Source organism: Trachinotus anak, unplaced genomic scaffold (genome assembly GCF_046630095.1).
Source record: "Trachinotus anak isolate AG129_WGS33_773 ecotype Australia unplaced genomic scaffold, CSIRO_AGI_Tana_v1 ptg000007l, whole genome shotgun sequence".
Lineage (NCBI taxonomy): Eukaryota > Metazoa > Chordata > Actinopteri > Carangiformes > Carangidae > Trachinotus > Trachinotus anak.
Window position 1 is genome coordinate 261,982 of NW_027273858.1, and position 25,027 is coordinate 287,008.

The window sequence follows — 25,027 nt, forward strand, 5'->3', positions numbered from 1 at the left end:
CCTTTTCTTCTCCTTCTGGCTCCCAGGCGTCAGTGAGGAGGGGGGACCAGGGGGAGGAGGGGGAGACTCTTTTCCATATGAAAAAGAAGAAAAACTATTAGGCAAATTAAAGTATTTAAAGCAACAGATTCAAACTAAGAAGCTTTATTCACACTGACGCCTGGGAACGAACGAGAGACACCGACTCTCACTCTATTTTCTCCCTCTGTTCATTCTGTATACGTGTGTGTATATATATATATATACATATATATACATGTGTATATATATATGTATATATATATATATGTGTGTGTGTATATAGAAGAATAAGAAGAATCAGAATATGGAGGTGGGGGGAGAGTAGCAGGTCTAAAGTTTTGGTTGTTTTTTCTGAGTGTGAATTATGATGAAGGTCAGTGTTCAGGTGCTTCAACCTTTAGCTTATTATTTAATCTCACCTGGTCGCTGACCCGGGGTCCACTGCTGCTCCTCATGTTACTGGTTGGTGCAGCTGAGGACCTGCAGCCAATCAGTGCAGCCCATGAGTTCACCTGGACTGAGGAGCTGCTGTTCAGGAGCTGCTTCCTGTGGCAGGTGTGACAGGTTTATCCAGAGACGTCTGGTTTGTTAAATTTCAGTCAGTGGTTCAAAGCTTTTTTCTGCTGTTTCTGAGTGTGTGTCAGGTTCTGTTGTGGTTTGGTGTTTGGGCCTCGACTCTGAACTTTACTGAGCTCAGCCTTCAAACTGATTATTCACCTTTAGTTTAGTCAACTCACAGGTTTTAAACTGAACCACCTCAGATTGGTTCAGTGTGAGTTGTTGTTGTTAAAATTTTATTTAAAAGTTTTAAAATGACCAACTCATTAATGAGCAGCTCTAATTGTATTTACCAGTATCAGCTGTAAAATGTTGTACAGTTTGTCTGAGGTTCGTAAAGTGGCACAGGGCAGGACAGGAAGGCCAGTGATGTTGCCTTCAAAATAAAAGCTGGGTAAAACATATGGAATCAATGTTGAGAAAGAAAACACTCACTGGATAACACAGAGCTCAGAATTTTTCTTTTTGATGGTCTCATCGTAGAGACACGTGTTGTGTCTGAGCCTGTGATTTCATTGTTATTATGATCTATCTCTTCACTTTGTCCTGTTCTTTCTGTCTGTGCTGTGAAACACTGCTGTTTGTAAAGTCCTGTTCTCCAAAAATTGAGTTAAATCTGAAATAAACAGATTAAAGTAATTACAAATAAGAAATCAGTGAGTTTATTGATTATTGACTAACCTGTCCTCACAGTGGTGAAGGAATCACAGATTAACCCTTTAATGGTTTCCTCTGTCATTTCATCAAAAAGCAGATGATTCTATGACCGAAGTTCCACAGTTTGTCGAAACTTTGAAGTGTTGATCTCCATCAGAAGATATATCTGTGGTTTAAGAACCAAAAACCATCTCAGTGTAGTTTTACATCTCCTCTCTCAGGCTTCTCTCTGGAGCTCTAGTAACAACAGGTCAGTCAGCCAATCAGAAGAGAGGATCTGAGCCTCTCTTCTGATTGGCTGATTGTTTTCTGACTGATCCAATAAATAAATAAATAAATGTTGTGACATCACAAAGTTGCAGAAGTCCTGACGGCTGGTTTTAAGGCTCAGTTTCTGAATACAGGCTGTGTGCATTTCTCTGTGGACTGAGGCTTTGATACTTTCACAGTGTTAATATAGAACCTAGACCTGCTTTATAATCACAAACACATGGACATCTACCTTTAGACTGTGGAGCTTTAATGATGATTATTTTAGTGAGAAATGTTATTTATCAGAGAACAACAGTGGGTCTGTGTTCAGACCTGAGTAAACTGCCTCTTTGTTTGTTGCTTTGAATGAAGAGAGGTGAATGTGTCCAGTGTTGATGTGAGAGCAGCACAGACTGAGGATCATTGTGTTTTTACAGCCTTTTGTGCTGAAAACGTCCTGATCTTTACGTCAGTGATGCAAAGCAGTGGTGGCTCAGCCTGTCCTCCTCACTTTAACATTTCAGCCTGATTTGAACGATGCTCTGCTGATCAACATGTGGATCTTTTATTTCCTGTCACATAAAACAATGTTTTCTGGAGAAACAGAGAAATACAAGAAACAAACCGTGAGATCATTCATGTGTTTCTGTCACAGACTAAAACTATGCTTTTATTCTGAAGGCTCGTGATTTTATTCTGAAGCCCCATGCTTTTATTCTGGAGGCTGTGTTTCCTGCTGCTGAACTTTGTCCTCCTGCAGGTCCCTGTCTCGGTGTGTGTGTCTGTGTGTGTGTGAGAGTGTGTGTGCAGGACCGGACGGAGCGGAGGGACGAAGCCGCTGCTCGCCGACAGACAGCCGCTGAGCACCGGGGAGCTCCGGAGAGAGAGCCGGGGACAGAGCCGGAGCTGCTGGAGCCTGTGGAGGGAGAAGACCCGGAGTCACAGCCGGTTCTCCTGTGATCCGGATCAGTCCACCGGCCGGAGGAGAGTTTACCTTCTTAACTTGCGGGATTAAAAGCAGAACAAGAGGAGACAGAGAACAGCTCCGGGACCGGGTCTGGGACCGGGTCTGGATTTATCTTCATGCACTTCACACACACAGGAGGTCCGCTGTGATCCGGATCCACTTTTGCATCTTGTTCGGTATTTTGTGTCGGGGCGTGCGGGGTTGTCGGACCATGGTGGGGGAGATGGAGGGGAAGGAGAAGCCCAGGCCCAGTCCGGATTATCTGATGCAGCTCATGAACGACAAGAAGCTGATGAGCAGTCTGCCGAACTTCTGCGGCATCTTCCAGCACCTGGAGAGGCTGCTGGACGAGGGTGAGCCCGGACCACCTGTCTGCCTGCCTGTCTGCCTGTCTGTCTGTCTGTCTGCCTGTCTGTCTGCCTGTATATCTGTCTGCCTGTATATCTGTCTGTCTGTCTGCCTGTCTGTCTGTCTGTCTGCCTGTCTGTCTGTCTGTCTGTCTGTCTGTCTGTCTGTCTGCCTGTATATCTGTCTGCCTGTCTGTCTGTCTGTCTGTCTGCCTGTCTGTCTGTCTGTCTGCCTGTCTGTCTGTCTGTCTGTCTGCCTGTATATCTGTCTGCCTGTCTGTCTGCCTGTCTGTCTGTCTGCCTGTCTGTCTGTCTGTCTGTCTGCCTGTATATCTGTCTGCCTGTCTGTCTGCCTGTCTGTCTGTCTGTCTGTCTGTCTGTCTGTCTGCCTGTCTGTCTGTCTGCCTGTATATCTGTCTGCCTGTCTGTCTGCCTGTCTGTCTGCCTGTCTGTCTGTCTGTCTGCCTGTCTGTCTGTCTGTCTGCCTGTCTGTCTGCCTGTATATCTGTCTGCCTGTCTGTCTGTCTGTCTGTCTGCCTGTCTGTCTATCTGTCTGCCTGTCTGTCTGTCTGTCTGTCTATCTGTCTGTCTGCCTGCCTGCCTGTCTGTCTGTCTGTCTGTCTGTCTGTCTGTCTGCCTGTCTGCCTGTCTGTCTGCCTGTCTGTCTGTCTGCCTGTCTGTCTGCCTGCCTGTCTGTCTGTCTGCCTGTCTGTCTGTCTGTCTGTCTGCCTGTCTGTCTGTCTGCCTGTCTGTCTATCTGTCTGTCTGTCTGTCTGTCTGCCTGTCTGCCTGTCTGTCTGTCTGTCTGTCTGTCTGCCTGTCTGTCTGTCTGCCTGTCTGTCTGTCTGTCTGTCTGTCTGCCTGTCTGTCTGTCTGTCTGTCTGTCTGCCTGTCTGTCTGTCTGTCTGTCTGTCTGTCTGCCTGTCTGTCTGTCTGCCTGTCTGCCTGTCTGTCTGTCTGTCTGTCTGTCTGCCTGTCTGTCTGTCTGTCTGTCTGCCTGTCTGAGTCTTCATGAGGAAAAAAAAATCACAAAATTCATTTCCAGATTCAGTTTCCAGAGAAACTGGCTCAGTAACAGAAGTCTGGTCCCAGAAACACTCAGATCTGTTTGGATGTTTTTACTGAAGCTGAAGTTTTTATGAAGCGGCTGAAATGACCTCTGTCAGTGATAAACTGTGTTAATCACAGGTGGAATTTTACTGCAGTTCTGTATTATTTTTATGTACTTGTACTTCACTTGAAGTATTTACTTTTGATGCTGCTTCACTCTCATTTTCACTGCTCAACACCACAACAGTAAAAACTGAAGAGATCAGTCAATTTAAAGAAAGTTCACTGACAACAACATTAAACCTGAACTTAAATGACATAAATACGACAGGCCACAATAAAAAAATGAAAATGTAAGAAGATTAAAAAACAAGAAGTCACAGGGCACATTTACACAAATATAACAAAAATAACACATTCAGTCAGAGGTGGTCGGGAAAAATGTCCGTAATTAATCAGCATCTTTTTTTGATAGTTACTGAATCATTTCAGTCACTTTAAATAAAAAAAAAGAAACATGTCCAGATAAAATGAGTTTTTCAGTTTTTTGTTTTACATAATTTGCAGCTTTTCTCTCTCGATGAAGATATTCACACATCCAGATGTTCTGGTGTGTTGGAGAGTGTCACCTCAGATCTTGAAGAGGAAGAAATATCTCGCTCACTCTTCCTGCTCAGCGTCAGTCTCCAGGTGTGGGACAGTTCTTCTTCTTTCAGTCACTGACAGTGATTTGTGCAAATATTATCCATCATTTCTCCTCATGGAGCTTTGGAGTTCACTTCTTCTCTGTTTTAGTGAAGGTGATGTTTTAAGCCACAGGAACTTTTCATCATGTAGATCACATTCAAAGTGGAACACGTGCTGACATCTTTGATAAAGTATGTTTTCCAGTATGAGGATGAGTAAAACAGTTTCCTTTAATCAGAGGTTTTAACAGAGCCCGGTTCTGCGTCAGCATGCAGCGGGACACCTCTGAGGTTTGCCCTCTGCCACAGACGTTTAATGGTGGGTATCCAAATGATTAAAAAACAGACTTTGTTCTCATGTGAGCAGAAGCTGATGTTAAACGCTAACATCTCTGTGGATGAAGCTTTAACTCACAGTGAGAATATTTCAGCCTCCTGAACTCATCATGAGGCGACGTGTTTGTTTCACCTGCTGATCGGGGAACAGGTGAAGCCACCGACCAGAAACATCTGGAGCTGATCACAGAGTCGCAGCCCACACACACTGAGCACATCTGGAACAGTTTGTTTGTTCTGCTGAGAGCAGGGAGATGGTTTCACAGCTTTAGACTAAATCTGACAGTTTGGAGGAAAAAAGTTCAGCAAAAAAAATGAAATGAAAAGATTTTATTATTCACCTGAAAACATGAAAACAGGGATTCAACAGTTCAGTGAATAAATAACATCATGAGGAAAACGATCTGAGGTATTTGTACTTCACCGGAGTATTTCTAATTCATACTCCACAGTGTGGTGAATATTCAGATTTTTCATACAAACACAATACAATAGATGTTCTTATCCAGTCAGCCTGTAACGGAATTAAATCAGTTGTCTTTGATAAAAGGAGAAACCCTCTGAGTGCACACAGATCATCGCAGCCTGTTTTAATAAAGTTTGAATGATTTTTTAAAAACCTTATTTTTCATGATTCCTAAGCAGCAGCTGCCTCGTTCCTGCTCAGCTTTTTTTAAACAGATTTAAAGTCTCACTGCTCTCACTCTTTTCCTCATGTTCTTTAGAATATTAGAGTTTTAGGGCGTAAATATACACAGACATGTTTTCATGAAATTGCGTGTGTGTTGGTTTTTTGTTTTTTTGGGTGGGGGTGTTGTTCAGATGAAACATAAATTTATAAAAGAATGCATCAGTTTTCATAATCCTATAATTTGATAGATGTGTGTATGATATGACATCATCAAAGAGACTTCTTTGTAATTACCTTTGAAAGCAGGACTTTTATTTTCCGGCGTGGTGTCAGTGGTAGTGAGGATGCTGACTCCGGTCTGGAGTCAGTGGACCAGCTCGGACCTGGTCAGCCTGATCATTACAGCTGCAGCTGACTGATTTCATCTGTATCACAATATTTTAGGTGACAGACTAGAAATAAGTCTGTGTTTTGAAATTTGAAATTGAAAAAGTAAAATTTACCAGGAAGCTGCCGACAGAGACTTTCATCAGCTGCATGAGCAGAGGAGACAGGAGACGTCTGGGCAGCCGAGTGTGTGTGAGTGTGTGTGTGTGAGTGTGTGTGTGTGAGACTGTGTTTGTGAGTCTGTGTTTGTGAGACTGTGTTTGTGAGACTGTGTGTGTGTGAGTCTGTGTGTTTGTGAGACTTTGTGTGTGAGTCTGTGTGTTTGTGAGTCTGTGTTTGTGAGTCTGTGTGAGTCTGTGTGTGTGAGTCTGTGTGTGTGTGAGTGTGTGTGTGTGAGACTGTGTTTGTGAGTCTGTGTTTGTGAGTCTGTGTGTGTGTGAGTCTGTGTTTGTGAGACTGTGTGTGTGAGACTGTGTTTGTGAGACTGTGTGTGTGAGTCTGTGTGTTTGTGAGTCTGTGTTTGTGAGTCTGTGTGAGTCTGTGTGTGTGAGTCTGTGTGTGTGTGAGTCTGTGTGTGTGAGACTGTGTGTGTGAGTCTGTGTGTGAGTCTGTGTGTGTGAGTCTGTGTGTGTGTGAGTCTGTGTGTGTGAGACTGTGTTTGTGGGTCTGTGTGAGTCTGTGTGTGTGAGTCTGTAGGAGTGATGTGTGTTCAACACATCTCCCCCTCTAATTGCAGCTTTTATTACCTTGTGTTTAACTGATTAACGACATGTCTGAGGACACGTCTGCACACAGCGTCCTGGTCTCGTCATGTTCAGAGGAACCGTCATGTCCCTGTGTTCATGATTCATGCAGAGTGAGGGCAGCGAACGCCCCGCAGACAGTCAGCAGGTTTGGACGATTGGTCCTGATTTATGTTTCATGTCTGCACTGAACTTTCCTAGCAGCACCTGAATGCACCACATTGTATTCACCTTCTTCTTCTGTTTTTTCATCTTCTTCTTCTAAATGTCTTCATCTGTTTCCCTCCTCCTCTCTCTCTCTCTCTCTCTCTCTCTCTCTCTCTCAATTACACTAAGTGCAGCTATTCATCATTTAATTGGTCTAGTTAATTAATTCAGAAGCTAAAATGAAAAGTGTGTGTGTGTGTGTGTGTGTGTGTGTGTGTGTGTGTGTGTGTGTGTGTGTGTGTGTGTGTGGAGGGAAAATCAATTTACCCAGAATTCTGTTTGGCTGGCGTCCCTGCTGTAATGGTCTCAATTCTGCAGACAGACAGTAAAACCAGAGACAGAGTGTGTGTGTGTGTGTGTGTGTGTGTGTGTGTGTGTGTGTGTGTGTGTGTGTGTCTCCAACACTTGTTGTATAAAGACAACTTTACCATTTTTGCTTTGTTGTCATTCATATGAAACGTTACAGAGATCATAAATTAAAAAGTATATAAAACAATATAATAATAAATAATAATATAACATTTATTTATAATAAGATATAATAAGAAAATATAATGAAAATGTATAATGATAGTATACTAGTGGATAGTGGCTATTGGTAGGACAAGAAATAACCGCTACAGAAATGTAAAAAACTTACGAGAGATAATTAATCATAATCAATAACACACACATCAGCCAGTGGGAGTTAACACATACAGCAGCATGATAGGAAGATAAGTTCAGGGACCCAGAAGCAGCTCAGAGTCTTCCAGTCCTGGTTCCGGGGATTTTTTCCTCTCGCTCTGTGAGTCGTCTTGTTGCTCTGCTCCTCTGAGGTCTCTCCTCAGATGTTAGTGATGTTCAGCTCGGGGACTGTGAGGACCTTGAGGTGGTCCACTGTGGATCTGAGGTGTTTATGATCATTGTCTTGTTGCAGGAGTCATCCTCTGTCCATCTTCATCCTCTCTACAGACAGTTTGCTTGACTGCAACACAAAGCTGGAGCCGATCGATCCTCCTCTGTGCTGAGCAGATGCAGAGGTCTTCTTCTTGTCATGACATTCTGCACCTTTTCCTACAAACATATCTTTGCTCATTGTGGCCAGAAAGTTCAGTTTTAACTTCATCACTCCGTGCGTCCTCTGATGCTGTGACCTGACGATGCAGGACACGTTTTCTTCTGATGACTCTTCCATGAAGGTCACATTTATGTGTCTGCAGCACCACTCCAGAGTCCGTTAAACCCTCCTGAAGGTCTTTGCAGTCAAACAGGGGTTTTGATTTCTTTTTCTAAAAATCCTACGAGCAGCAGGAGGTGAAGCAGGAGGAGGAGGCTCGGTGGCCTGAACTGGAGAGAGGATTGCAGGAGGTCAGGGGGTCGTGAAGAGGCGGCGTGTTGTTGAGGACTGTTGGACACGGCTGTGGAGGCAACAGACTGTCAGTGGTTCAGTGTTGTTCTGTTCTGTAATCTATTCACACTGGTCACACAAACAGACAGATGTTCTAGAACAAGTTCACATCAGTCTGTTGACACATGAAATTAAGTTGTGTTGAGTTGTGTTTTAAGAAACCATGGAGGATCTGTTAGTAACACCCGCTCTTTATAGAGAATTCAAGTTTCAGCTGTACATTTTATTAGCTCAGTGAAGCCTTCAGCCAATCAGGACACAGCTCTGTCATCACAGAGGTGGGTCCTGGTTGGTGCTGCTGGAGGAGAGACACTGAAGGCGCCGTGGACCCACGAGGTTTTAATGTCATGTGACATTGTGACACTCAGCGCCGCATGAAGTCAAACGCATCCATTACCACAGACTCATGATGGGCTGTGGGCTTATGGGAAATGCTGTTTGTTCACCAATAAAATAAAAATATCAAATAAACGGTGACATCATCCTCATCCAAACATATGAAGTCACATGACATGTTCCCAGGCTGAATGTTTAGTTATTAAACTCAGTACAAATGTCAATGAGTCTGACTGAGTTTTTGTGCTCTTTCTTCATCCTCCTCCTCCTCCTCCTCCTCCTTTCTTTCTCTTTCTGTCAGGGTGTCCTGAGGCAACACACACACACACACACACACACACACATACATCAGGCTGGCTCCAGCAGAAGAAGCTGTCTGGCAGTTTTATGTGGAGCATCTTATTATTACAGCAGCCTGGTGTGTGTGTGTGTGTGTGTGTGTGTGTGTGTGTGTGTGTGTGTGTGTAATAGTAGTATTGATAGGAGCTTGAACACTGTGTCGGTCCTCAGAAGTAACGTTCAGAAACATCACGTGTTCTCGTTGCCGTGGCAGCGCCCCCTAGTGTTCAGAGTAATTCTGACTGATCGAAGCAGGAAGTCAGGTGAGCCTGCAGAGGCTAACAACACCGTTGTTTCCTTCCTGTTTCCTGATATCTCATTAATTCTTTTAAACGTTGTTTCTTTCTTTAATGAACTGAAGTCGTTTGTTTCCGTTCAGTTCTTCCTCGTGATGAACACCAGACAGGAAGTGAAACTGACCGAGAGATTATGAATCAACCAGAAGTTCATGAATCACAGTAAATAATTCTGACGTGAAGAAGAAAGCTGATGTTGGAGGCTTTAACGAGGTGGAGGCTGGTTTTACTCTGAAGCTGTTGAATGAACAGCGTCGTCGTCATGACAACAAAACACAGGACGTTCACGCTGGTTGTTTCCTTTTTTAAACCAAGTCAGTGTTGTGTGTTTTCTACACAACCTTAACCATGAGTTATTGTATTGTGGTGTCACTGTAACCATGACGATGAAGGTCCAGTACAAACTGGTTGGTGATTCATGTTGGAGGACTTGTTGAATATCTGGTGTGTGAACGCTGAGTCCCCCAGTACAAAAAGATTCAAACTTTAAAAATGAACTTCCAGTGTGTGTGAGTGTGTGTGTGTGTGTGTGTGTGTGTGTGTGTTGATTAAACTGTCAGGATGATTTATGGTCTCTGTTATTAAAATGTTTCTCTCTTTTCTTCTTTAGTGATTTGTCAGCTTTCAAAAAGGCCAATCAGTTTCCTGCTCTGACCCTCAGGCCACACACACACACACGCACACACACACTTTGACATTTCACAGACAGAAACACAGTGGTCAGCCTGTGTGATATCTAGCAGAAAACTCGACGTCCTGACAGTTTAGATGCTGCACAAACATTTTCAGGATTCAAAAATAAAATGATGTTTAAAGCTCCATGTTTTAACTTCTCCTGAGGTTTATCTGAAGAGTTGATCTCCATCAGAAGATATATCTGTGGTTTAAGAACCAAAAACCATCTCAGTGTAGTTTTACATCTCCTCTCAGTGCATGTTGATGGTGTGTGTTGTGTTTCAGAGATCAGCCGTGTGAGGAAGGACATGTACAACGACACTCTGAACGGTTCAGAGAGGAGCAGCGAGCTGCCGGACGCCGTCGGCCCGACCGTCCAGCTGCAGGAGAAACTCTACGTCCCTGTGAAGGAGTACCCCGATGTATGTGTGTGTGTGTGTTTTGAAGCTGCACGCTGTGTTCAGGATCACTGTGTTGCTAATGAGTTAATAAATGTTCATTATTAAACACACAGTCAGTGGTTCATCTCCTGCTGTGTGAAGAGATGACGCAGAGATGTGTGTGTGTGTGTGTGTGTGTGTCTGTGTGTGTGTGTATTAGTTAATGAATCCGGCTCATTACAAACAGCATTAATGTGAAATGAGGTGAACATTGAACGATCACATTGATTGATTTCCTCATGTTAGAGTTCAGAGTTCAGCTCAGAGTGATGAACATGTGATCTGATGATGATGATGATGATGATCCTGGACTTCACTGAGCAGAGAGCTGCACACTGCACATTATTCATCTCAACCTCAACTTTATTTAGACGTCAGTTTACGTCACGTCACGTCACGTCGTGACAGAAACGTGGTGAATCTGAGGTTGTTGGTCCTGATCTGACGGTGACACCTCGAGCTGTAGAGACCATCAGAACGTAGAACCAGAACCACATCACACTGCTGCGACCCACAACTACAAACCAACCAATCAGAATACAAATAGGTCTGTATAGGGGAGGTGTAATGGCTGATTGATTGGCCAGTTGTCATGGTAACACTCTCTCTCTCTCTCTCTCTCTGCATCAGTTTAACTTTGTGGGGAGGATCCTGGGTCCTCGTGGTCTGACAGCGAAACAGCTGGAGGCTGAAACAGGATGTAAGATCATGGTTAGAGGGAAGGGCTCCATGAGAGACAAGAAGAAGGTAACACACACACACACACACACACACACACACACTGTAAATAAAGATGGGCGGAGCCTCTGTGACGTCACCCACAGGTTGCTGAAGCTCAGAGTGAGCTGCTCCACCACCGCCATCTTGGCAGTGCCTGACTCCGCCCCCTAACTCCCAGATAATCCAGGTTGGGCGTGTGCGCAGCCGAGATTCGGTCATTAGAGGAACTGCAGCTTTCAGCTCTTCACTGTCGAAGCTTCAGGTTTCACACCTGGAGGCTGGTGATTGGTTAAAACACGTGAATGTTGAAAATATGAATATGACTAAAGACAGCTGACAAACACACAATTTAAAGGTGTGTATGAGTGAAGAGACTTTTAATTTGATCTTCACTTCCTGTCTGTCCTCACCTGCTGACGGCGTTCACTGTCTGGTTTCCCTCGGTTACATCATGATGATTGACAGTTAGACGAGCTCTCTGATTGGCCAGCTGTCACTCAGGTAGGAACAGGGGTGATGTCGGGGTGATCGGTGTTTGTTATGAGCCAGCACTGATCAGCTGATCAGCTGATGAGCTGTAGTCTGTGCTGAGGATGATGTAAGCGTGATGTAACAGCGTATGTGACAGTTGTATCATGTTTATCATGTGGGACAGAAACTCCTCAGACCCAGAGAGGAGTCTTCTTCTTCTTCTTCTTCTTCTTCTTCTTCTTCTTCTTCTGTGGCTCCATCAGGGTCAGTGTGTGACCACCTCTGGTAGTGATCCCATCAGGTCTCTCTGCTGGTTTAGCATCTCTTGCACTGGTTTTGATTGATTGATTGATTGATTGATTGATTGACTTTACCAGGTAGGTTAAATACAGAAATACCAGAGAGGCTCTTTGTGCTGGTTTTGTGTCTCTTTGGTCCAGAACCTGGTCGGTCGGTTCAGTATCTGTGACGACACAGAACAGGAACCAAATGTTGTTAACTCCTCTTAGTCTCTTAGTTTATCAGAGCAGAGCCTCCTCATGAGTTACTGATCAGAAAAAAGGAAATAAAAACAAAACCACCTGACGACTGAAAAATCAGCAGAAGTCACTGAAGCCATAAAGTGAGTGAAGAGGAAGAAGAGAGAAAAAAGATGGAAAATATTTCAAACATTTCAGGTCAAACTGCTGCAAAAACACACAACATTTAACAAGGTTAGCCACCTGCTACGCTAACAGAGATACATGAGACAGAAGGAACAACAGGAGGTCAACAGAAAACAGATGGAGGAGGAGGAGGAGAGGAGTGAGGAGAGGAGGAGGAAAGGAGAGGAGTGAGGAGAGGAGAGGAGGACAACAGGAGAGGAGATAAAAACAGAAATATGAGAGTTGTTGTTTCTGACTGACGTCCTGCTGAAACACACACAAGCCTTATTTATTATCACAGCTCATCTGTGTGTGTGTGTGCGTGTGTAAATGATTGTCCAATCAGCTGCAGCTCCTCAGGTTGCCAGGCAGATTAGACCTCAGTGTGTCAGTGTTCAGGCCTGTAGCTTTGAACCTTCAAGACATAATGACTTTGAACTGTTCACAGGTTTCTCTTTATTCTCTCTGCTGGTTCATGTAATGTAACGGTCACTTTAGTAACGGTAACCTTAGTTACAGTCTCATTAGTAACGGCCTCGTTAGTAACAGTCACTTTATTAATGGTCACGTTGGTAACAGTTACTGTCACTTTGAATTATGGCTAAATAATGTTTTGAATATCAGATGATACGAGTTGTAGTTTGTCAGGTTTGTCTCTTGTCTTGTTTGGTGCAGTCGCAGGAACATGATGTTGTGTCCTGGGTGTGATGTGTTTTACTGTGTTTTTTTCTTTCGTAATTAACTGTGTGTTTTTGGTCAGTGCTGTCAGTTCACATGTGGTGAAACTGTGTGAAAACTTTAATTCATCCTGTGTGAAGCCACTAATCTCAGTGATTCTATTGGACGAGATGAACTAAACTCTAAACGCTGCTGTCAGACCTGCAGCTGTCGAGTGGGAGCAGTTATTTCAGGCGCCGCTGGTTCAGGAAGGAAAAATCCAATCGACAGCATCAGTGTCTGCGAACCCCCCGTTCACCCCCCCTCTGTGTTCACTGTGTCTGATTCATATCTGATGATGATTTATAAACATGGAATGAAAAATGTCGTCTCAGTGACATGAACACTGCACGCATGTTGCCTTACACACAAGGACAGAAGTCCACTACAACTCCCACAGTGCATTTCACTACTAACAAACACCCACTGTCTGTGTGTGTGCAGGAGGAGCAGAACCGAGGGAAGCCAAACTGGGAGCACCTGAACGAGGATCTTCACGTCCTCATCACGGTGGAGGACGCTCAGAACAGAGCAGAGATCAAACTCAAACGAGCTGTGGAGGAGGTCAACAAGCTGCTGGTGCCCGCCGTGAGTCACCTGACCTCTGACCTCTGATATCTGAAGTTAGATAGTTTCAGTGATATTTCTGATATCCTGAAAATGAAACGTCTGTGTTCTCACCTGTTGACTCACCTGTTGACTCTCTGCTGTTCCTGATCCTTTAAAACTACTACTAAAACAACCTGTGTGTGTGGGGGGGGCCTGAGCTGATGTCACTGTGGTTTTGAGGAAGCTCATGAGTCATGTGATGGCTGAAGGATGCTGAGTCTGTGTGTTAATGGAGATAATAAATCCCATCAGGATTAGATTTGAACCTCGGGCTGGTTTCAGTGGTTTTGATCCTGCTCCTCTGACACTGACATTTTAACCCTGGTGACCTGAAGTTGGGTCAGTATCGTCTGTTGTTACATCAGACGGTGGAACATCACGATCTTTGTTTTCTGTGGCAGTACAGCTGTGATCGGATGACAGGTCGTTAGCAGCTGTGTTACTCATATTTTCGTCTCATTCTGACTCTGTTCTGTTTCTGTCTGCTGACCTGAAGCAGCGCTCACTTCTCCTTTTCACTCTTTCTGAATGAAACAGATCAGAACAGACGCTTTCACTGCACATTTTACTGTTATTTGTTCTGTTGCTGAAGAAAGGTAACGAAGGGAAACCAGAGATTTACCACCAGTTTGTTCAGTAAAACATCTGACGCTGAGAGTTGGAGGAGTTTTCTGCACGAGGCTCGTTGTCCTTTTGTCAGCAGCTGTAATGTTGTCCAGAGTGACAACTTTTAATTTGAAGGAGGAAGGGAAATATTATTATTAGAGCTGTTTGAATGAAGCTGTACTGTGTGTGTGTGTGTGTGTGTGTGTGTGTGTGTGTGTGTGTGTGTGTGTGTGTGTGTGTCTGACGGTGAGACAGGAAGTGCAGTGATTCTGCTGATCTTCACTTCCTCCACTTTCACTTCCTTGATTTTAGCCAACCAATGGGGAGGCGGGAAAACCGTCGCTGGGCGAGAAAAAGAGGAAGAAAGCCTGATCATGTGGGGTGTGTGTGTGTTTGTGTGTGTGTGTTTATGTGTGTGTGTGTGTGTTTTCCAATCTGACAGGAAGTTGGACAGGAACTTTGTGAAGATGCTGTCATGTTGGAGTGACCTTAAAAGTTGTTCAGAAATTGTTTTGTTGTTGAACTAAGACATAAATTAATTATCTGATTAGTTAACGAGCTCACCAGTGAGTTTACGACAGGTGTTAAAGCTGCACAGGTATCATCGTCCAACATTTTGTCAGCTGTTAAGTTGGCACTTATATGTTTTCAGGTATTTGTACATTTTAGTTGTACACACATTTTCCGACAGTTGTTGTAGATATTTACTGCTCTCCTCTAAATCTGTTACATGTGTATAACCTGTGTTTACATGTGTTTACAGGTGTATTACTGGTGTATTACGGGTATATAACCTGTGTTTACAGGTGTATTACAGGTGTATTATGTGTTTACAGGTGTGTTACCTGTGTTTACAGGTGTATTACAGGTGTTTCATGGAGCTCTAAGAATGTGAACTCTGCTCCACAGCGCCCCCTGTGGTCAGAGCCTCCTCAGAGAAGGTGCAGGGTGTGAGGACTCGGTATCAGACAGACTTCCTGTTGTCCTGTGGTGTCAGGAAGCTGAAAACCTGCAGGAGAATATAAACACACACTGTTGTATAACAGGACTTCCTGTTTCCTGGCCAGGCCATTGTTCCCCTCCCATTGATCATGTGTTGGTGTCGGTCAGTCTGTCTGTGGCGCCCCCTGTGGCTTCATCTCTCAGGATGATTACTCTCTAACTTTGTCTGTTGTGACCTCTGAACCAGTGACACTGCAGAGCCAGATATACACAGTAATATGACCCTGCATGTATAAAGCCTAAATAATGCAGAGGACCCAAAGCGTATATATTTGTATATATTGTCAGATATATAGTTTTTGAGGGTTTGTTATGCATGATCAGAATGACAGACGAATAGATGAATGAGCTGAGGCTACTTTTTATTATTCTTATTTCAAGAAATATATGTATGTATTCATCAGTCCAAACGCCTCAGCTTCACATTCACTGGAAATGTTCAGTTTCACTGTGACTCTGCAGCCACAGAGAGACAACACATGTCTGTGTTTCAGGCTGAGGGGGAGGACAGTCTGAAGAAGATGCAGCTGATGGAGTTAGCGATCCTGAACGGGACCTACAGAGACGCTAACATCAAACCCTGTAAGTGACTGATGACCAATCAGAGAGAGTCTGACCAATCAGAGAATCTGACCAATCAGAGAGAGACTGACCAATGACCCCCCCCCCCCCCCCCACCCCCCCACCCCCCCCCTCCAGCTTCCCTTGCCTTCTCTCTTGCAGCCTCCACTCAGGCTCCTCGTGTCCTCTCTGGCCCTGCCCCGGTCTTGGCCCCGCCCACCACCCTTCGTACACCTGCCCCCACAGGCCCTGCCCTCATGCCTCTGATTCGTCAGATTCAGACGGTGCTGCCCAATGGGACGCCGGCTCTGATGCAGGGGGCAGGGCCTGAGTCTGGTCTGATCTATGCGGCGCCGTACGACTACCCGTATGCTCTGGCAGCACCGGCCTCCATCTTGGAGTACCCCCTGGACTCTGGCGGGGTGTTAGGTAAGCCCGCCCCCCCCTGCTCCTGCGACTGCTCCCCCACCCCTCATCACCACCCCCACGGCCAGTGGAGCCCCGCCCCCACACTGCTCCTCAGACACACCTCCTAGAAAGGAAACAAGCGCTCCTTTGCCTCCACACCACACCTCCTCCACAACAAACACACACACACACACACACACACACACACACACACACATATAGCCATACATACATACAAACAAACACATAAACACACAGTGGCCTTCTTTTGAGTCTTAAGATGCCATATGACACCAGACATTAACACACACACACACACACACACACACACACACACACACACACGCCTCGTTCACAGCTGCAGTGCCCCCTGCTGGACTGAGTGTTTAACAGTAAACTGGAGGTCTTCACTGGTTCAGATCCAAAACCCACCTGAAGAAAACCTACCTGATCTGATCCTACCGATCTGAACACACCTGATGGGGGGGGGGCGTTAAAAATAATAACTCCACGGTGCCCTGATACTCAAACATGATGGACAGAGTGGACAGTTTATTATTTAAAGTCGTCTTCTTCTGTCCTCCTCAGAGGTTTTCTTCAGTGTTTGTCCACAGGGTGGCGCTGCGCTGCTTCTCCAGCATCTTTTTAATGTAACGCCTGCTGTGAACGAGGCGTTCAGGTACGACTGTGTTCTTTAAGATGTTTGTACTACTGTCGACGTGTCGCGTAGACTGAACCTCACAGTTTTATTTAACGAACTGATGATACAACTGGAAACGATGCATCATGTGACTGCAGCTGCCTGCACTGAAACACGCAACGCCTGTGAATCTGTAACTGAGACAGTGAACTGAAGCCAACACGCCTCCAACACAAACTCAACACGCCTCCAACACGCCTCCAACACAAACTCAACACACCTCCAACACAAACTCAACACGCCTCAGTATTCTGACGCTAGTCGATGTTTTCCGATCGATGCAAATTGTGGTAAACAACAGACGACTCTGACGATGTTTAGTCATGTTTCAGTGCTGCAAACAACACAAGTCTGAAATTTAGAAAATATTTTTAGACCTGAGATTAATTATAATTAACAATAAAACCAGACGACCAACACAGGGCGTAAAGTACAATTTGACAACTTGATTTAAATCACTTCACCAACAGAAATCTGATTGGTTGATGTTGTGATCTGGAAACAACAGAGTATCAGGGCCACAGCTGGAATGAAGTTAAATATGTTTAGAAAATCATAATAATGTGCCAATATGATCATATTTTGGAAATAAAGTTAAAATGTTCAGAAAAAAGTCAAAATATTTAGAAAAAAATGTCACAATAGAAAAGTCACATTATTATAAGAAAAATAGTCATAAAGTTTTGAACTCATTATGACAGAGTGTTAAAATCTTGCACTATTACGACTTATCATGACTTTTTTTCAAATACTGTCAAATTCTCAAATAAAATATTAGGCCATAATTTAAAGTATCATGAAACTTGTGTTCCACTTAAAATCTGTGAATCTGGAAGCATCACATTTTTTTTTTTTTTTAATATAACTTTAACTTTATAAATATATTTTTTAAATTTTTTGGTTATTTTTCTTGTAACTGTGGTCCTTATCGTCTGTCACAGGAAAAGACTGTGATAACCAATCAAACTGCAGCACCTGAAAGGGGCGTTGCCCTCATGATGACATCACAGCGCAGCCTCGTCTGTTGTTTAAATAACTTCTCAGATCTCACCTGTAACATGACTCTGTCTCAGTTTGTGCCTTAATTGTAATTCTAATGATTTTCTCTTTGTGTAGCTGTGATGATGTGTTGACGTACCTGTGCGTACCTGTATGAACTGTTATGTGAGGCCCTGACTCCATGTCCTCCATGACGGTTTGTGGTGTTTGCGATGTGGTGCAGGTGCGGTGGCCGCTAAAGTTCGGAGACATGGGCTGCGTGTCCGTCCTTACCGAAGGGCGGCGACCGCAGACTGAGGTTAGTCCCCTCTCTGCCCCTCCCCCAGGGCCTGCCCCAACTTCTCACCTGCCTTTCCCACAATCCACTGCTTTCCCTCAGCAGGTGTCTGTGCAAGGCACTTTCACACCTACAACCACCAGAGTCTGACAGAGTTCACAAGAGTCCTACTTTGGTCAGAACCTGAGACCACATCCACATGAAGCTGTGTGGAGCATCACACCACACTCATCCTCAAACTCCGCCTTCATTTTAACCTCAGACACACACCTGTAAAGTTTCGTGACTGAATCTTGCAGTATCTTGCAACACACACACACAAACACACAAAGACTCACAAGGTAAAAAACACTACCAGCCCTGCTGTCATGGCTGGTAATCATTTGAAATTTTGTCAGACAAGGTGTGGAAATGCCCCACAGGAAACAGAGCAGGTGGTTTCTGGGAAATGCAGTCCTAATATGTGATGGTGAAAGTGCTCGGTCAGGATCCACCAATACAAGCTAAAGGTTCTGTTTGTACATCGCAGCAGTTTGTTAGTTATAAACATGTTTAAATGACTTCCTGCTCCATTATTTTGAAGACTTTATGGATCCACCATGACGTTGATGATAAATAATGGACTCATTAAACAGAAATGATTATGATAAGTATTAAAAACATCAACATCTTAATAAATCCACTTTGTCTCTGGCTCCTCCTGAAGTCCTTTCAGTTTCATCTCTGTCCCAAAGACGGGTTTAGCTTAGCTTAGCACAAAGACTGGAAGTAAAGGGAAACTGCTAGCTTCTACTGGGACATTCAGGTGTAACTTAAAATAGCTCTGCACCGTCAGAATAACTAATTGTGTAAAACAGGTGCACTAAAATTGGCCAAACTTTAGCATGCTAGTGCTAGCAAATATTAGCTTGCTAATGTTAGCATAACTTGGGACATTGTTGATATTAGCACTCTCATCACAACCTATCAGGTGTTAGTAATCACAGTTTATCAGAATGTTTATCAGTAGATTGTCTTTCTTTTTTATCTTTTGATGAAGTAATGCTAACAGTTTCCACCTGCTTTCAGTGTTTGTGCTAAGCTAGGCTAATCCTGCCCTGGACCTATCACAGTTGTGGACACAGAGAAGAAACTGAGTTAACACTAAACAGCTGACTCTGGAGGAGTCAGAGAACCGGAGGAACAGGACTGAACGTTATTAATAAAAGTTCTCAGCCGTTAATGTGACGTTAGCTAACAGCGTTTGTTAATTTATCTGTGTGCACAAACCAAGTCTAGAAATATCAGTTTGACTTTTTGTCATGAATGAACTCAGTTTTTTCCACTTTGAATTGGATTTTCAAACTGCAGAGTTGTGACTGGACCTGAAGGTTTCTCATCAACGACCGACCTGTAAAAAACTTTATATTCGTCTTTGGTTTTCTGAAGTCGTCTTAGAAAACAGTCGAGGTTTGATGAGGAATCTGATGTTTCTGCTGATGATCACAGTTTAAGATTAAATGTTAATCTCCTCTATACAACACACCAATTTAAACAATAATGAATATTGAACAAATACTGAGAATTCAGCCCTAAATCAAAATAATCAAGGTTAAACTCATGCGTCTCCCATCATGTCACAGAAAACTGGATGGTAAAGTTGTCGGCCTATTGTTTAAAAAAAACAAAACATGTTTAATTTCAAGGAAAATAGTAATATTTCCACAAAAAGGTTGTTTGTGAGGATTCTCAGTCAGAATTGCGGGCAGCTGGACTTGGTTGTAGATACTCGAACATGTTTTACCTCTGATCCAAGAAGCTTTCTGGGGCTTCAGAAACCTCTCGGATGAGACGGATGGAAGGTGAAACATCTTCAAGTATCTACAACCAAGACCAGTCGCCCTCGAATCGACTTTTGGATAAAAAAGTTTGTAAATGTTTCCAAAGAGTAGCAACATTTTGGGAAACAAGGATGTGAAATTTCAACAAAACAAGTTCATAAAATAATTCCAGAAAAAAGTTGTGACATTTTTCAAGAATAAGGAATGATAAGGTTGAAATCGTGATTCCCTTGATGTCACAACAAATACCACATCTCTAGACCAATCAGATGACTGGATCATAGAAACTGTCCAATGGAGTCCCAGTCTGAGGTCACGGTTCTTCAGCAGGAATGTTTTATCCCCTCTGAACCAGAACGATGTAAAACTCTCAGACACTAAAACCCTGAAGAGAATCAGAGGAATCGTGTTTTTATGGGGTTTTGTTACTAAAACGATCAAACTGTAATCTTTATTGATCCCAACAGTAACGGATAGGTAACACTGACAGAATTAATGAAACAAATCTGAAGAAATTGCACAGAGTCCTGGTGTGAACCCACCGTGGAGACGTCCGTCACATTAACAGATATTAAACTCAACACACTCGGACGATTTATTTACGTCTCATCTGTGACGCCGTTGGTCTGCAGTGGGTTGCATTCAGGTACAACCAGTAAACCTGTGTGTTTGCTGGTGTCTGCCTGTGATGGCGGTGGACAGATGGGCAGGTGGATGACAGGTGTCGCCGTCAGCACAGCAGACAATTTAAAACCTCCAACAAACCTCAAAGACGATGATTTCAAGAGAATAAATGTTATGACCCGAGCAGCTCAGGTCACTTCATGGACGCGAAGATGAAGAGTGAATGAGTTTTCAGAAACAGTATTCCACTTGAGACATTTTTTATGTTTTTCTGTTATTTTTATTTTGTTGTTGCAAAGAGAGTAGTGTTACTTGTGGCTTGTTAAAGTATATATAAACATATATAAATACATATATGAAAAGTATAAAGCAGGAAAGTATATGAACTATAATATTTGACTTGTGTTTTGCAGAGAACTCCTTTAGAGGGCTGTTTGTAGGAAGACGTGTAGCAGCTTTATAGAAATGTTTTTCTATTTTTGAATCTATTTTAGGGCTTTATATAAAAGACAGGAGCTTCCTGTTTATATGCAAGTTTCTCTGAATGGTAGAGTCTTTAAACTGAGAGCTGTTAGCAGTGTTAGCATCAAACCTTCTGTTGTAGTGTTGCTTTGTGTCGTCACAGCAAAGATTTCCATGTTTGTTGTAAATAGAAATGAATCTTCTTGAAAAGGCAATAAAAACTGTTATTGAGTAAAAAGAGTAAAACTCTGTTTTTGGCTTTAAATTTTAATTTCACTGTCCTTGTTGTGAACGTGTTTATTTTCACCCGGTGCTTTCATCTTCATTCATGTTCACCTTCATCTCCTGCTGCTGCTTCTGCTTCATGTTCACGTCCAGATGTGTAGCTGCTGCTGACCACGGCCTGCTGTCAAACCACCGGTTCTGACTGAGGTTCCTTTAACGTCTGACTGTTAGAACAAACTGAGCTGAAGTTGTACTGTGAGAACAAGATGGAGAACACAGCTGACTGTTGCTCACTTAGTTTGCTGCCATGATTTTCATTCACTCTGTTTCCTCTGATTCAGTGCGTCCACTTCTGCAGAGCCAGATGTTTGACTGTTTGATCAGAAGCTGACCCTGAACCCACATGAGTCACTGTCAGGAGTTATTTATTAAATGTTGTTACAGAAACAAGAGAAATCAAAGAATAAACATGTTTATATACTTATACAACTGTGAATATCATCTAATTATTCTTATTTCCATATGACGTGTTTGATATATATATATATATATATATATATATAGATATAGATATACATATAGATATACATATACATATAATACCTGTACACATACACCTGTGAACATACAGGATGTAAAGTCTTAGTGTTCACCTTATTAACTGATTAATAACTGATGTGTTCAAGTTTCAATTGTTGAATAAAACCTGCACAAACCACTACAGAGAGATAAGAAGGGACCAGTTATATAAACCACACAGTACCAGTTTATCCAGTAAACACAATGGAGAAGGTCAAAGGTCAACAATAAGAAGGAGATAATAAGATCTGATGCCTTAATTAACTCGCTAACAGTCAGTCAGACTGAGACCTGATATCTCCATATGGGAGTTTGGACACCTCATCACAGAGTCTGTAAACCAGACCTTCGAATCCTCCTAAACCTGAACCCAGAGCAGGTGACCAGTTAGAGTACATGAGTGACTAAACCTGTGGCTGGTCTGAAATATGTCCAGACTGATTCCAGACCGGGTCCAGACTGGGTCCAGGTCTCTCTGGCCTCTGGTTCCTGAAGTGGACCGACTGGATCTTCAGTCGTCGTTGTTACAATAATCAAAGGTCATGAAATCATCATGCTGAAACTAACCTCCTCTTTCTTCCTCTGTTTTCTCTCCTTCTTGTTCTGTTTCCTAACATCGACCCAGCCACTGCCCACTAACCCTCTGAGCTCTGACCTCTGACCTTGTCCTCACCCAGAGATGACCCTGCTGTCTGCTGGTCGCTCACCCTCTGCTGCTCCTCTGGTCTCTGCAATAAGACAAACACACATACACAGACCTGAGCATCACTGCAGAGCTGCACTGACTCACTGACCCCCCCCCACCAGTCATGGAGCACTACCCTGCTCCATCAGAGTCACCAGTCCCGGTTCAGACTGGGTATCATTTTTGTTTTAACGTTGAAGTCACTCACGAAATGTGTCAGAATGAAACAAACACAAGGAAATGTGCAGACAGGCGGCTGCACTGCAGAGACAGCGTCAGGTTCAGGTAACAGGCAGGTAGGACAACACCGGGGACAGGTGGACATGGGCTGAGATACTGAACAGGAGAGGAAATGGGGGATGGTCATGTGAGTGGGTGTGGTCAGTCAGGTGAGCTGGGACAGGTGAGAAAAACCTCTGGTGGATGGATGGAGAAGAGGAGCATGAACTGGGACAGGACTCGTGACGACAACTTGAAGACTTCAATCAGGACACAACTGAAGGAGAGAGCATCAGTTCATCATCAGCTGCTGGGGGCGGAGCCTCCAGAGCTTTAACCACGGGACTGTTTGAGGGCGGAGCCAGCAACTGGGAGGGTGAAAGTTTAGTGGTTACAGTGCCTTGAATGGGACGATCTGCTGCTGCTCAGTTCGGTCTGAGGAACATGAGGTTTTTCATATTTGAAACAATGAATGAAAAAAAATTCACAACTTTTTCCTCAAAATAACTTTTATCTTTGGTCTTTGTTTTCTCAACTTTAACACTGCAACATTTTCTTAAAAGGTTTTTACTTGAACACTCAGATTCTTCCTCATGGTCCAGGAAGCTTCTAAAGCAGTGGTTCTCAACCCCTGGGCCGGGGCCCACTGCTGGGCCGTGAAGGTTTGAAACTGGGCTGAAAAATCATTTGCAACACAGAACAATTTTGGTGAAAATATGTAATTATAAATAAAATAAGATAAAAACATAAATAATATTTTTAAATATTTTAAAATGAAATTATCTTTAAAGACATTACAAATTTTTAAAACTTCCTTTCATTGTTTTTTTTCTCATATGAAGGTCTATCACTGTGATAGGCCAATGATAGACACCCATACACTCAGTCTCAGCTGGTTAGAAACAGGAGTTAAAAACCTTCTACATGTTTCCTCCGTTTTCAGTTCAAGCCTGAATATTCAGTCGTTGTCGTTAGAATAAGAAGCGCTCTGAAAAGGCTTCACTTGGCCTCCATATTGTTAAGGGGTGGATGTGGGCCATGAGTTAGAAAAGGTTGGGAGCCACTGGACATTTCTGAGGTAAGCAGCTGGTTTATTTCTCAGTCCTGAGGAGGTGAAGCCATGTTTTCTCCTCTGCTGTTCTTGTGTTTCCTGACATAATAGGAAACGTTAGGAGCTGATATCAGCTGTTTTATGATGTCATGTGATTATTGATGCAGAGATGAAATATTTATTTTTCTACAGTGTTGACTTTTTATGTATTTGAGTGATGTAAAGTGAAATGAATGACAACCAAACAGCCTTTATATCACACAGAGGGTGTTTACTACAGGAACCCAGAGTGGCCATAATATGTTTATGTTGCTTCGCCCAAAATCACAAATGAATCACCTCGTTATCTCAAGATCAAATTATTTTTATTATATTAAAGGGTGATGATGTAATGACTGTGTCATGTAGAGAGAAAAAGTATCTTCTCTTGTTAGGATCTTATGGTTTAATGATCAGAGGTAACGAGATAATTCAATTGTTTCAGATTAATAGTTTTAATGAATGAATATTGTCATCAAACAATAAGTAATGTGCTGATCTCAGTGGAAAGAACAGAGACATCTGACCCTCAGCAACAAAGTGAACATGTATTTGATAAACTGTTGAACTTTCCCTTTAAATTCTGATCAGTGTGGCTGCTATCAGCTTCCGTAGTTCTCAGAACAAAACAGCTTTTGATTTGAAATTCCTAAATGTTGTGTGGTTAAATCAGAGGAGCCTTTATTTCCTGTTGATCATCTGAATGTGTTGAAACGGCAGTTTTGTTTTGAACTGAACTTTATTGTCCATGATAAAAATTAAGTTTTATAAGATGCAGATCATGTTTTTATCAATTTAAAGAGACATTTTAGTAAAAATATCTGTGAAACAAAAACATTTCTTTTATTAGTTTTCCTATAAAATCATGTCCTGATGATTAAATCCTGATAAAAAATTAAACATCTATAGAGTCTCATGCCTGTATCATGCCTCGGTCAACAAGGTGACAAAACAGACACACACACACACACACACACACACAGACAAAATCAAATCAAATGAAATCAGAACGTATTTCCTTTTTCATTTCCCCTCCGGTGATGCTCAGATCCTCTGTCCGATGAACAGATGGTTTTGAAAAATTCCTGGATTAAAATGTGCTTTTGCTTCCTCCCCGCTTCACAGTCAGCCATTCTTGCTGAAAAAGGGGGTGTGGCTCTACTGCAGTCCACTTTAGATGATGTGGAACACTGTGATTGGCTTAAAGACGACCTGCTCTCATTCAGATCCAGAATCACAGTGGAGAAGTTTTTAACTGATTTATAAAGATTATTTCTGATCTGCTTCTTTG

At 43.0% G+C, this 25,027-nt stretch overlaps 1 protein-coding gene across 2 annotated transcripts; it reads left to right on the top strand.

Annotated features, from left to right (window-relative positions):
• Window positions 1-1,677: 1,677 nt before the first annotated feature.
• On the top strand, window positions 1,678-21,184 carry LOC139622485 (KH domain-containing RNA-binding protein QKI-like). Of its 2 annotated transcripts, none has more exons than XM_071479803.1 (7): window positions 1,678-2,808; window positions 10,164-10,300; window positions 10,949-11,065; window positions 13,315-13,458; window positions 15,582-15,669; window positions 15,787-16,077; window positions 17,979-21,184. In XM_071479803.1, exons 1-7 carry the CDS (start codon window positions 2,667-2,669, stop codon window positions 18,050-18,052), a joined length of 993 nt encoding a protein of 330 aa, XP_071335904.1. In that variant the 5' UTR covers window positions 1,678-2,666; the 3' UTR covers window positions 18,053-21,184. The 2 variants fall into 2 exon arrangements, with proteins under 2 accessions (XP_071335904.1, XP_071335903.1); XM_071479802.1 differs by having other exon boundaries at window positions 1,678-2,114; window positions 2,249-2,808; window positions 15,787-21,184.
• The last annotated feature ends 3,843 nt before the right edge of the window (window positions 21,185-25,027 follow it).

Coding starts and splice junctions, on each gene's coding strand:
- LOC139622485 (XM_071479802.1), top strand. CDS start 2,667: ATGGTGGGGGAGATGGAGGGGAAGGAGAAGCCCAGGCCCAGTCCGGAT. Junction 10,301..10,948: donor CTGTGAAGGAGTACCCCGAT/GTATGTGTGTGT, acceptor TCTCTGCATCAG/TTTAACTTTGTGGGGAGGAT. Junction 15,670..15,786: donor AGACGCTAACATCAAACCCT/GTAAGTGACTGA, acceptor CCCCCCCTCCAG/CTTCCCTTGCCTTCTCTCTT.